Source organism: Solanum pennellii, chromosome 11 (assembly GCF_001406875.1).
Source record: "Solanum pennellii chromosome 11, SPENNV200".
NCBI lineage: Eukaryota > Viridiplantae > Streptophyta > Magnoliopsida > Solanales > Solanaceae > Solanum > Solanum pennellii.
Genome location: NC_028647.1, coordinates 59,875,177 through 59,889,162, shown reverse-complemented (window position 1 = coordinate 59,889,162; position 13,986 = coordinate 59,875,177). Strand labels below are relative to the sequence as shown.

The following is a 13,986-nucleotide window of genomic DNA, read 5'->3' as shown; positions in this document are numbered from 1 at the left end:
ACCCCACCCCCCACCCCAAATAAAAATTGTTTTTAAAAAATATTTTCAATTTCATAAATTATTTTCTACTCTAGTAAAAATAAAAATGTTTCTCAAAAACATTTTTCATTCATAAATCAAACACTAAAAATCATTTTCAGAAAATATTTTTTGCTCACCAACCAAACATGAGAAAATAAGTCCAAAATCTACTTGTTTTCCAGGAAAACGTTTTCTAGGAAAACATTTTTGCATGGAAAACATTATCCTTCATACGAAACACACCCTATGTTCATCATGGTTTGTTCAATTTCATTGACTACAGGAATATCAACAATGTTTCACATGATCATCATTCATAACCTTGTTTCAATTTTATAATTATTGGACATCCTACATCAGTGGGGATGTGGTCCATTGTCCTCCTTATGTGGTCTTGGAAAACCTTCACCTCTTGAGCTAGCTTTTGGGGCTAAGCTAGGACCAAAGTATTATTTTTAATTATCATAGTATCAAAGTTAGGCTAATCCCAATTCTTGATTTACCCGATGTTGGCCCCCATATTGTTCACTCTCCAGTTGCCATGTCTGGGCATGCGAGGGATGTCGGATAACTTTTCAACTTACATAGTTTATGCTATTGTTAATGTTTCAAAACTTAGATAACATTTCGAGTTTTCTAGAGAGTGGGTTACTCATAGTGTTATTGTGTCACTGATAGTTTTTTTTTTTATCTTTCTGAGTTTTTAGAAAAATAGTCATATGGCAGAGCCTCATTATGGAGTATGGGATCAGAAGACTGGGAACAGTCCAAATTATCCCATGGGGTTGTCCCAGGATCGTACCAAAAAGAAGCAGCATAGACATGGTTTAGCACGCCACAGCATGGGAACTGAGCAAGAGCTTGGTAAACACAGAGATGTTTCACCTGTGGTAAGAACTTTTTTTCTAAATTTGAGACAAGCTTGAAACTGAAATTTTGAAATCCCTGGAATTCTTTCAATTCGAGATCTAATTTCGTGATCTTCTGGGATCAAAATCGAAAATATCTGCTGTTTGAGGTTTAAAAGATATCAAACATTGTCGAAAAAAAATTGGAACTTCAAACTTGACTTTCTATTTTTGGATATTTGTGGAGTACTTGGCACTTGAGATCAATTTGGGGTTATTTGAGCTCAAAAGATTGAAAGACGATGTACCAGTTTGAAGGTTCGAAGCTTGAAGAAAGAAACTAGAAACACCTTTAAGCCCACTTCGAGCTTGAAAATTTTGAGTATGACATATAAGACTTTGTTTTGATTGGATATTGTTAAATCTTTTTCATAGAAATTTAGTCATATATGCCCGAAGTTCATTCATATGTGCCAACTTCAGATATTAGGCTTTGGAAAGACAAACTTCTAAATGCATATGTCAGAAGTTTGTGAAGCTAATTTCGAAGCGGTTACACTTGGAAAAAACTATGATCTTCGGCTATGCCTTAAATAAGAGTCCTAAAATCTTTATCTGTGCTTTTGCCCCAAACTTTCTTCTAAGCATATAAAAGAGACTTGTTTTTGGTTTGGTAAACGCATGATTACTGGCCTCTATGAACCGTATTCACAAGATGAATATCATAGAAATATGGATGTTAACATAGATGGGTTGTCATACAAGATTGGAAAAGAGTAGCAGGACACATCTAATACAGTGTGAAACTAACACAGGATAAAATGAGAGAATGTCTCTTAGGATGGTTTGGTCACGTCTTGTAGACCTTCATATGAACTGTAACATATGTACGAAAGCATGATGATTCAATGTGATAAAAGATAACGGAAAATAATCCTGAAAGTAATGAGTCAAATTCGATGTAGGATGTAAACTAAACCTAGCATAGACCTCCATACATACCAGTAAGCTGGTATGGAAGTATTCCCTTTACAGTAGTCTGTCTATCAAATTATTTATTTAGCTAACAAGTAATGTGTTCATTTTGTTCACATTTTTAATCAAGCATTTCAATGTTGTATTAGTCATGAATTTGATATTAATCATCCATAAACTACAATGAGATTGTACAAGAAAGATACTCACCAGCTCTTAATAACTTATCAGATGGTTTCATAAATCTGTAGAAAATTGGTTGGATGTCTGTACCTCAATTTGGAGAGTGGGAGCAAAAGACTCCGAGTGAGACCAATTATTCTATGGTGTTCTCACAAGCGCGCGCCAACAGAAAGAAGCACAAGAGTGATTTAACTCATCGTAGCTATGACTTTGAGCAGGATCTTCTATCCAGGGAGCGAGAGAAAGCTGCCACGGTAAGACATCCTAATCTCCAAAAGATTATGTTACAGTAAAACATCTACAATACTGTATTATAATATTCTCAAGACAGAATTTCCTCAAGTATCAGATAGAAGGGCATATTGGGGTTTGTTCTGATCCATATTCGTCCTTGCTTGACGCCCTTGGATCACAATATGCCAAACAGTATGTACCGACACAGCTTTAGTTTGTGGTTACCTCTAATCATTTTGAACATCTCCTTTGTGCAGAGGAAAAAGAAGAAGTTCATGACCTACCTTAGTTGCTGTCTTCCTGCATGATGCTGTGGTTTTTAGTGTGAGCGAGGACCCCCTTTGTAGCAATCTTGAACTGACTATTTTTCTCCTGTATTCATACATGAAAACATGAGAGAGTTTTATCATTTTTTTCATAAGAGTAAATATATATATATGCATTCAAGCCTCTTGCTTGGAGTAAAAATTAAGAAAATTTAGCAACGTTATAATCAAAGCTGTGTGTTTCCTGGAATCTACTTTTATTCTGCACTATGAGGTAAATGCTACAAGGTAAATGCTCAAACTCCATTCAGTAATCCAGCTATACACCAATGTATAACATCCTTTACGGAATAAACATAAGTTTTATAAATAGCATTATGTGCCCAAGGGTTTTTCAGCAACTGCAAGAGTTTGAATGTCCTTAAGGATATTCTGTATTTACAAGTAAATAGAGAGAGACTTTCTGTTCCTCATAATGAAAAGTGAATTTGCCAAATCAAGTCGTTGATCGTTCTACGGGTGCTCTTAAGGAAGAGAGGTACTTTGCATCTGCCTTGTCTATCCCGTCAAAAAGATAACTGAAAGGTGGCATTTCAATGTACTTGCCAGCACCAGGGATGACTTTCAGCTCATCATTTTCCCAAACAACCCTTCCTCCTGCAATTGTAGTTTCAACCTTTCCCTGTATAAGGAATAAAATGGGAAAAGTAAAAAAGAATGCATAGGTTTAATAAATTGCAAACACAAACCGGTGGCATTGTTTGAAAATCAGTAAAGGGAGGGCTGCGGAAATTTGGTGTACTCAGTGCCAAAAAAAATGTCATTCAGAAAAAACAGAAAGTCTGTAAAGGGTTGAATTATAGAAAATATACATTTAAGAAAAATATAGTGTTCCCTTTTCGCGACAATAGAATTTTTTTTATGGAATTGGACAATTACAACTTTTAAATGAAGTGATTATCCATGAGAATATAGATTCCAGCAAAATGTAATACTCTACTGTTTTTAAGTGCTTCTATATATGTACACCAAGATACCTAAATATACTGAAGGCACAAGCTCTTAAAAGGTGACATTTGATTGCAGATTTTTAACCCGTAATGTCACACGCAATGTAAACTGAATATAGACCTCTTTCTTAGTAATGTACATAGCCCATATGTAGATAGCAAGTTTGCAGGATTCTCTTTCATATCTTTCCATAGTTGGCACCTAACAACAACTACAACATACCCATTGTGGGATCTGGAGTGGGTAGAATGCACTCAGACGTTATACCTACTACTTTGTGTGAGGTAAAGAGGTTGTTTCTCAAGAGTGTCATAATACCATGTGAGAAATATTGGAGAAAAATATTATTGAATTGTGTATCTACATTATTTCACAGAGACCCTATTTATAGACACTATAATACAATCATTTACCAAGTAGGATTCTATATACTACTCCTATTCCGATTCTAAGTAGGATTGTATATACTATTCTTGTCTGTATTCCTATTCTAACGGTTCCGATCACGTTCTGTCCAATCATACCATACCTCTATTATCGATTCACTTCAGGTTACATCATATGATTTAAATCCTACATCAAAATAGATTGTGCTGTCTTCCATCGAAATATGCTTGGAAATTGTTTATGGTGATGAAACTGATGTATTTCCAGTCGGGGTTGCTGGAAAATGGCATTGGAAAAGCGTGTTACTGAAGAGAGAGGTTAAAGTAAAATATCCTAGAGTCGCTCATTTGATTTGGCTAATCATATTCTGTAGCACTTATTAAGTAAATTCATAAGAAAATCTGAACAATAGAATCACTGTATTTGGCAAAGCTACAACATAATATTATGAGTAATACATAAGCCTCGATAATTTGTGAATGCTTACCTTGCCTGTCCAACCCTCATAGACATTGGTATCTGTCCTATAATGGTGTGACTTTGAACTAATCTTGAAGCTTGAATTGGGATTTAAAATGATTATATCTGCATCAGACCCAACAAGTATTGCTCCCTTCCTTGGATAGATATTGAAAATCCGAGCACTAAAATCACAAGATCAGATATTTCCAGTTAAGCTTCCATAATAAGACAGTTGCATTGTTAGAAATTGAAATATAGCGATTTAAACCAAAGAAGATATCATAAGCATCAAGCTGGTTGAATTAGATTCACATTGAAATAAATATCAGAACATCTGCTCGTCAGGTGCACGCAAGCTAGACCGAACACCATGGTTATCAAGAAAATATATATATCAGAACATCTACAAGACTTTTGGCCAAAGTTTAGGAGTTCACCACTGTTGTAGATAAAAGTCTGGTACTTAAGTGGAGAAGGGTAGAGGGAAGGGTCCATTATCAAATTTTGAGAAGTTATTCAGAAAAAGTTAAGTAGTTTACCATTCTGTGCTTGTTATGCGAACATACTCAGTGACAGATATCTGACCAGAAGCCTGACAAAACCATTGAAAGAAAGTAAACAATATACTCGCATAGGACAATTTATTTGAGCAACAATAGAAAATGTCACAGCTTACCACCATTGTATTCCAAACCAAATGCATTCTCTCCTCCATACCTATAAATAAATGTACACTGAAAAACTTAGAAATACATTAGAAGGAAGATAAAGACACAGCAATAGATATATGTAAGGAAAAAGAAACTTTTGCATACCATTAACACCATTTGGTATTTTCCGGAAATCACCAATTCCTAGCGCTTTCTGAGTTGAGTTGAAGGTGCAGTGATCAGTTCCTACCAGCTGCATATATAAAACCATGCTGATTAGTTGTATAGACAAGAAAAGGAACGCTAATGACTTCTATCTTGCTCATATGAGTTGATGGATAGATCATAAGATGGGAAAGTGAAATATTTCAGTAGTGTTTGGCCATGATATTTTTGTACTTCTTTGGAGTTGAACTCCGGAAACCACGTTTGGCCATAAAAATTCAGAAAATTCCCGAATTCAACTTTGAATTTCGGAATTTTCAGAAATTCCAAAACAACAAAAAGTTGTTATCGCTATTTTAACTCCAAATTACTCACAAATTTTTTTAAAAAAAAGAACTCTAATTTGTGTCATAGTCACATAAAACTCCAAATTTCAAATATCATTTTTCACTTGGAAACCAAAAACTTCTTTTTTTCAATTTTTACAACGAAACATGGCCAAACGCCATCTTGGATATTTCCTATGGCCAATGGAGTCGCCCAAGTATCTTTAAATTTTGTGACAGCACAAAAAGCATATATTGATATCTATACATAGATCAGACTGAAACCTGCAGAACCCCTGCAGCAAGAGCTGCTTGAAGAGCTGTTCCATGACCTGCTGCTCTGATTGGTGGGCTCATGACATACCTGAAATATTAAAACGTTTACGGGCATCTTATGCCATCTATAAAAGGAGAAAAGAAAAGTTAAACCACAGAGGAGAAAAATGATCTTTACCTTGCTGCAAATTGGAAATCAGGATCCCAAAGTACTGAATCATTAAGAAGTAAACCTGAAACGACTGGCTCCCCAACAACTCTTTGACCTGAAATGAGATCGTAAATTTAGTATAGAGGCATAAGTGAAGTCCCATGAAACTGGCATCTGAAGCAGAGGTTTTTTGATAAATAACATTAACATAGAGGAGAAAGAGTACCCAAATAAACGTATTCTCAGAGAGGGACAAAAACGCGCACAGTGGAAGTTAGAGATAGAAACATTGCAAGTACCAAGTTAAGTTTTGTTTACAAATTCCCAGTTGAGGTTGGTAAGTTTAAAGTAGAGTAAACAGTTTGGTTGCAGCAAGGAGCAGAAAAGAGGACCCTCATATCAAACGAACTCCATGGTCAATCAAAAAAAGATAACAAAAGTTTAGCCCCAGAACGGGTTTGCATGGATGATATGATGGGAATGCTTACTAATACTCCTTAGAGGGGACAATTAATCATTGGAAATTCACCATAGAGTAAGCATTACAAAGCCACTAATCCAAATTTCCATCAAATGTACTATTCAGACACATTATGCCAAACCTGACTTCCGAGCTCTGGCAATTTCTTCCATCGCATCAATACTCATGACATGAACAACATACAATGGAGTGTTCACAAAGCTAGCCAAACGAATAGCTCGAGCAGTAGCCTCTCCCTCCAGCTGCAATTATTAACAACATGGCAAGGAACACCATTAGGTAAGTTATTCAAAGAATGAAATAGCCATGTCAAATCAAAGAACAAACATTCACAATCAGTGTGAGGACATTGTTGGCTTGAAAGAACAGAAATAAGAAAATAACAAATATTCTTGAAGAAATCACCATAATCTAACATATATTTAATTCATACAACTAGATAGCATCAGCACTTCTGAAATTATATGTCCATGATTATCCATAGGGATGTTCACAGTTCGGTTTGGATCGGTTTTTCACTACAAGGACACCAAACCAAGTAACTCAGTTTTTCAAATGTTGGGAACCAAAACAAACCAGACCAATTAAGTTGTGTTTTCATAGTGTTGGTTTTGTCGGGTTTTTTGTTTACTCCCTCCGTCCCATTTTATGTGGCACCATTTCCTTTTTTGTCAGTTCCAAAAAGAATGTCACTTTTCTTATATGGTAAGTATTTAAAGGTACAATTCCTTTTTTACCCTTGTTGGTCCCACTTAATTTTAAAGATAATATTTTAATAAATTTATGAAGAGAGAGAAAAGTGAGTCTACTTTTTGACTTTTTTTAAGGGCAATTTGGTAAACATATCAAATTCTTCATTTATTTCCTAAACTCTGCCCGGTCAAATGTTGCCACATAAAATGGGACGGAGGGAGTATTTGGTTTTTGTTGGTTTTTTATAAAATATATGATAATATACTTTCAAGCACATATTAGGTCGACTATATTAACATAACACTAAAAAGTCGATAACTCTTTAAGAAAAGAAGGAAATGTACATATATTTAATCAAGTTATATATATAGCTTCCTCCAAAAAAGTATGCATTATCCAAGAATTAAGTCAATTATAAGGAATACAATAGAAGTTCTTACAATGAAATTTTTGTGCAAGAAATTAAAGATTTAGTTGTGATATCAAGATATCTTGACGATATTTGAATTAAACAATGATGAATAATTAAAAGAGTACAAGTTATATTGAACATGAAATAGATTCTTGGCATTACCAAAATAAAAATTACAAATCAAACTAGAGAATAAAGACAAGGAATTCAATCACTATAAACGCAAACACCTAAATTACGAACCACTTATTTTTTGCTTAAAACAAAAACCAAACCAAATTATGTCGGTCTTTTTAAATATAAAACCAAAACCAAACCAAAAAATGTTGGCTTAATCCTTTGTTTACGACTCTATTCGAATTTTTGAGCAGGAGATGCTTCCCGGTATTTCCTCTCCCGAGCAGAGACAACTCAAGGTGCCAAGCGACAAACAATTCCCGAGATGCTGGAAAGGCTCTCTCTTTGCTGCCTTGTTCCTAAGGCTACTACTGGAGGGTGGGTTAGAAAAAGGCTATCCACTAAGCAAAAATAGAATATATGATCCTTGGCCCGGATCCGAAAATAGGCCTAACCACGGTTCTCCGTTTAGAATTTGGCTAGGTCAGCCTTTGATTACAAGAATATACAGTGCTTATAGAATAGAACCCTTACCATCACTTAGTGTTAAATTATTTTTTACTTCGGTTTTTTCGTGAACACCCCTAATATCCATGACTGCATTATCCAAAAAACAATATGATTATCCATGGTGACAACTATAGTTACCAAGCATCTACACACCCTGTACTGTGTCCAAAATTTTCCCATTATGTGACCAGTGGTCACTGACCTATCCTATACTGTCAACATATGCAGAAGACCTAAACACGTTATTAATATGCAATCCAATTATATGTATACACATAGGCTTGTCTATATGATTTATTGAGTTAGCTCATATATTCAGTTTACTTAACTAATATGAATTAAGGAAGTACTTCCATTTCTTCATCGCAGTCACCTACATAACTTATCTAGAAATTAAGTTCTGTCATGTCAAACAATACATTCACATTTTTGTACCTATGACACACAACCCTCATCCTACTTTTAATTAATTAATCTCACGAAAGATTACCAGAATAATAGTAATGCCACAATATCATATGTGAAGTTGTCCAAACGAAAGCTATTACAGGGAGAAAGCGTACATATATTCAAGAAAGAGAAAAGGAGAATTCCAAAGGAACCTTAACCACATAAAAGCCTGCAGTAAACATACTTATACTTCACTATACCTATCGAGCTGTAACAAACAGAACCAATTTCTTGTATTGTTGGTCTGCAGGCCTTAATATCATTGCCTGCCAGAAAATGAAAAATATTTCCTACATTGGATGTCCTAGACATTATTCTCTGTTCTTATCACCTAACTGGTTCTAATAACGAGATCGCATTACCATCCTACAGCACAAATTTCTACCAAATAATTGGTTTTTTTCTGGAACTCAAAGCTTCGGCTACTTGGTGGCAATAGGGAAAAAGTGCATGCATGCATGTTGACAAGCTAGAAGACAGAAAAAACTAAATCAGCTTATTCCTAGGCATGAATGTTGAAGCAAAATAGGTTGACTTTACCACTGGAGGCCTTGATAATGCATGTCCCTCTGGACCAGTAATACCAAGTTCGATCATTCTTTTTTGACCTTCAAATACAGCATCCCCGTTTTCTGCATGAACCATAGCTAAGGCACCAAGGGACTTGCACTTCTTCAATCCCTCCATTAGAAGCTCATCATTAACCATGAAGGAACCTTTGTAGGCAAGGAAAAATTTGAAAGAGTTGATACCTACGATAAGAGAAATAAAGTCAAGTGGAGTACCTAAAGAGATACCAAAAAGTGCAGAGAGGAAGATGCTTCCCGTGAACTACTCTGCAAGAATGAACCAAAACTTAAAAAGTATTCAGATGAAAGTAACACTTTCTGGAAATAAGTAAAACCTTTCTCCTTGACCATAATTTCCATCTCCTCAGATACAGTTTCATTCCATTTTGTAATTGCCATGTGAAAACCATAATCCATGCATGACCTCTTAGCTTTCTCTACATAAGCTTCATAACCTGCAGATAAGCTTCCATCTACCGGAATAACAAAGTCAATATGCATTGTTGTTCCACCAGCTAATGCGGCTGCCTGTCCACTGAAGAAGTCATCAATTGTCTCCGATCCCATAAATTCCATAGCAAGGTGTGTATGAGGATCAATTCCTCCTGTCATCATCATAAGAATCAGCAAGCGAAGGTAAACTGTCTGTTAGCTAAGGTTTACTAGTGAGACTGTTTATTAGGAACTATTATTTTGAGAAAATGCTCTCATGTATATTTTACCACTAAGACTGGAATATTTTGTATTAAACAAAAACTCTGCTAATTCACATTAAACTTACGTAAATGGAAATAATGTAAGAGCTGCACATATGACACTAAAAAATATTTGTCTACAGTAGTCATGCCTTACGGGTCTTTTCTCTGGCAGGATTAAAAAAGCAAAACTACAATTCTGAGACTAGAAATGCAATCAACTGAGCCACTTAGCCCTGAAGAAAGAAACTCTACCTGGCATGACAAACTTTCCAGTTGCATCAATGACTTTGATATCGTCACTAACCTGCAGATGGTCTTGAGTTGTGCATCATATTCAGATGAAAAGTAATGAAGTTACCCGTTAAGGATAAAATAATCAACCAGTGAAAATATACTAAGAGTTTCATGAATAAATAAAGCCAGCTTGAAGGCACAGCTGTTGCATATTAGAGGTCAACTTAAGAAGGTAATGGAATAAATGGTGATAATCGTACTGACCAACAAGTGAAGACACAAAAGAACCTTAAACACAAAGTGGAAGGACTAACTAGAGTACTAAGACATTTCTCCCGGCTCAGCAAACTTCAGCATCATATAATGAGAAAGCAAGAAGTTCTTTTTATCGTGCTAAAGTAATCGGGGCAATTTATATCCAGTGATAATGTTGTGACATTTAGAAAAATGGTATGAAGTCAAAAAAGCTATTTTTTCTTCAGTAAAAACTTCCATATGATCCTACATCCATATATCCACCAAAGTACGTCCAGATTTTTTAAGCTATCCTCTAGAATCGCGTCTTATGACTCTTACCGTCTCTAGACTAATTAAAAACATATTTTCCTTGCAAAATTAAGCAAAACTGCCATTTTCTAGACACAACCCAGGATTTCCAAATATTTTTCCAACCTGAACATTCTAGCTCACAGTTCATCTAGTCTTTCAGTCTTGGTGTACCAGGGACCAACTAGTCAAACTTTCACATACGAGAAATGTTTTCTGTTTGTTCAGATAGTTAACAGAATATTTGCTAAACCCTTTCGTTATTCCATCTAGTAAGAACAAAATAAGGGTAGATACAAATGAATTAAGAACAATAACTAGCATCAAATTCAGCTATCAGCTCAGAGAGATCAATCACAATAGACAATAGGCCCAACTACTATTCACATTCAATCAAGAAAACTCAAACCAAATAGAGAAACTTCAACAATTACCTTGATGTTAGGCTGCACTGCCACAATTGTTCCATCCTCTATATACACATCAGCGACCTCCTTATGATGAGCATTCACTACAGTTCCTCCTTTTATAAGTATCTTTGATGAAACTGACGACATAAAATCGCACCCAGAATCTCCATAAATATTTGTGGCATCACAAAACTGAGAAAGATATAACTGATTTAGATTTTAAACCATACTTCAAAAAAAAGAAACTGCTTGACATTGACATTAAAGGCAGAAAATTTTATTTGTTTTCTTTACTCCTCAAACTTTCCATACTACAGTTCATAACTTCATATTCCTAAATCTTAATCATCTAACACAATTCAAATGAGACTTCATCCACAAAATCAGTACAACACAGAAATAAAACAATGAAATAAATCAACTTATTAGAAAACCACCAGAAGATTGATCCAATAGTAGTTTGGAAGTCTCGAGGTCTTAGGTTCAAATCCCTGCAGAGACAAAAAAACCTTCGGTGATCATTCCCATTTATCCTCTAAGTTGTGCGGACTCTTGCCGTACCCATGTCAAATTCTCCAAATATACACTACTTTTGGCAAATCCGACATATTTGAAGAGTCCGAGCAACATAGATTGTCCTAGCCTTAGTGGACAGAGTTACCTGGTACCTGTTGCTGGTGTGGATGTGCGTGAAAACGGGCTCAAACACCACAGTCAGTAAAGATAAAAAAGATTCAACCAGATTTCACTTTCATTAATCTATCAAAGATACACTACTTGCACATTCTAGTATAGTGGTCAAAAAGTCATAATTTAAAATTTTTTGCTACTAATGGTTCCCTAACAAAAATTTAACTTCTATTCATGCCCATACACAAGTTCAAATTATTACTCCATCCGTCTCAAAATAAGTATCGAAAAATCACATCGATTAAGAAATCAATAAATACTATATCGCTTGAAAATTCAAATTAAATAGAGAAAACATACCTGGATATTATTGGATTCAGAAAGAGGGAAAAGGGCAAGCACTGAAATCAAAGGAATCAAAAGTTGAACTCTGAAGAAAAACTCCATTGAATCAAATTGTTGAGTAAATCTCTATTAGTTGTGATCAAAATTGGATAAAGATTCCATTGCAATCAGTTTTGACTTTTAAGTTCAGAAAACATTTTAATTAATTAATAATGAAAAAATAAGAGCCATATGGGCCTCATTTAATTTTCTTTTGGGAAGTTTTAACATTTTATTAGACCCATTAGCAATACTTCAATATTTAGTAAAAAAATTAAAAATTTAGCTTGTTATATATTTTATTTATATTTTTATTATTTATTTTAATTTAAAAATATAATATTTATATAATATATGAGAGAAATTTAGGAGAGAAAAATATTTATAAAAGAATAGACGCTAAAAAGTCTCAAAAGTTACAAATACAAAAAAACAGTTGACCATATTTGCTCATTATCCATGTAGAAGTCTCAGTTGAAAAAATTCCATCGACAATCAAGTTTTGAGAAAGAATCTCGATAACATTGGCGTAATATACATAGATCAGGTGTTGGTTAATTGCTTCATCATAATCTGTTAGTAATTGATTATAATTTGATTTGAGTTTTTTTTAGATAATTTTAAATAATATATATTTTCGCTTTAAATTGTATGTATTATGAATAAGGTATCGAATCATTAGTTTTGCTGGATTTGTTGATCTTGTTTGCTTGTCGAATATGAAAATAATGATTGAATGTAAGAAGACATACTTTTTTGATTTGTTTTTTGTTGTAACTTTTGTGGAAAAAATTGTATCTCTAACGGAATATAAATTTGAGGAGGTACAATTTTTTACAACAATTTATACTGTATGTTTATTTTTAATTTTTGAGGTTTTTTTTAAAAAATAAATTGTATCCCTAATAAAAAATTATATGATAAAAGTAATGAAAATATGTAAGTGATTTATCTGAATATAAGTTTTATATGTGTGTAAAATACATAATATGTTGGCAGATTAAAATATAACTCCGTAAATAAATTATATTTTAGCTTAAGTCCAAATACAAAATATGTTGGAGGTGTCAATTGGAAATATAATTTGGTTGTGCTTTAATCTTGTTATTGTTCGTAACATATTTTTAAAAATAAAAAATACAGTTTAGTTCAAAACATGATACAAGTACTATTGTAAATACATAAATTTGTAAGTAGGATACAAAAAAACTTGTAACATCTCTAATTTAGTATCTAGTAATGACTTGGGTATGTTTTTTTTTTTTTCACATTTAGGAGATTTCAAATGGATCAAACACCATGTTCGCATGCTTGGGTTGTTTTAAAGAAGAAATTTTTTGATAATGAAACGTATTATATGATGATATAGATTGAATGAATTAACAAATACAAAAAATAATTTAGTTTCATATGCCATTTTATATCCGCATTTGAAAGATCACTAAATATTCTGATTTATCACATTATATATGAATAATCGTTACAACACACACTATATTTGTATTTGAAAGATCACTAAATAATCTGACCTATGTTATTGTTTTTTAAGGCATAACCATTTGTATATTCAATATAATGGAGAGATAAGAGATATGCCATAATGAATACCAACAAATAAAAATAAATTAAATTATAAAGCACACAACACAACTACAACTAATATGTCGTAATGAATACAATTTAATATAGCATCACTGTTTGTTATATAAAAAAAATACAATCTTAATATGTATCATTACTATTCTGGATACAACCCTCTTAAAAGGATGATCCAAATACATGATACAACATATGCAATAAACGAAAACAATATATACATACACATATATATATATATATATATAAATAAGAACTTCATACAATCAAAATGACAAGTATGCATAGTTAACTGCTACGT

General features: G+C 33.6%; 2 protein-coding genes across 3 annotated transcripts in view; one reads left to right on the top strand and one right to left on the bottom strand.

Moving 5' to 3' along the window:
* Positions 1–2,777, top strand: part of LOC107005118 — an 11,137-nt gene extending 8,360 nt beyond the window's left edge. Inside the window, exons 5-7 of the mRNA XM_015203617.2 lie at positions 729–911; positions 2,096–2,281; positions 2,519–2,777. Of these exons, the coding sequence (XP_015059103.1) occupies positions 729–911; positions 2,096–2,281; positions 2,519–2,569 (420 nt within the window). The 3' untranslated portion in view covers positions 2,570–2,777. The remainder of the gene's footprint in view (positions 1–728; positions 912–2,095; positions 2,282–2,518) is intronic.
* LOC107005117 (dihydropyrimidinase) lies at positions 2,768–12,200 on the bottom strand. Of its 2 annotated transcripts, XM_015203615.2 has the most exons (13): positions 12,066–12,200; positions 11,100–11,267; positions 10,138–10,189; positions 9,523–9,792; positions 9,159–9,370; positions 6,558–6,678; positions 5,983–6,070; positions 5,814–5,892; positions 5,203–5,290; positions 5,064–5,104; positions 4,927–4,979; positions 4,413–4,569; positions 2,768–3,209 (listed from the first exon to the last, which is right to left on the bottom strand). In XM_015203615.2, exons 1-13 carry the CDS (start codon positions 12,150–12,152, stop codon positions 3,024–3,026), a joined length of 1,602 nt encoding a protein of 533 aa, XP_015059101.1. In that variant the 5' UTR covers positions 12,153–12,200; the 3' UTR covers positions 2,768–3,023. The 2 variants fall into 2 exon arrangements, with proteins under 2 accessions (XP_015059101.1, XP_027768865.1); XM_027913064.1 differs by lacking the exon at positions 12,066–12,200 and having other exon boundaries at positions 2,810–3,209; positions 10,138–10,200.
* Between the last annotated feature and the right edge of the window lie 1,786 nt (positions 12,201–13,986).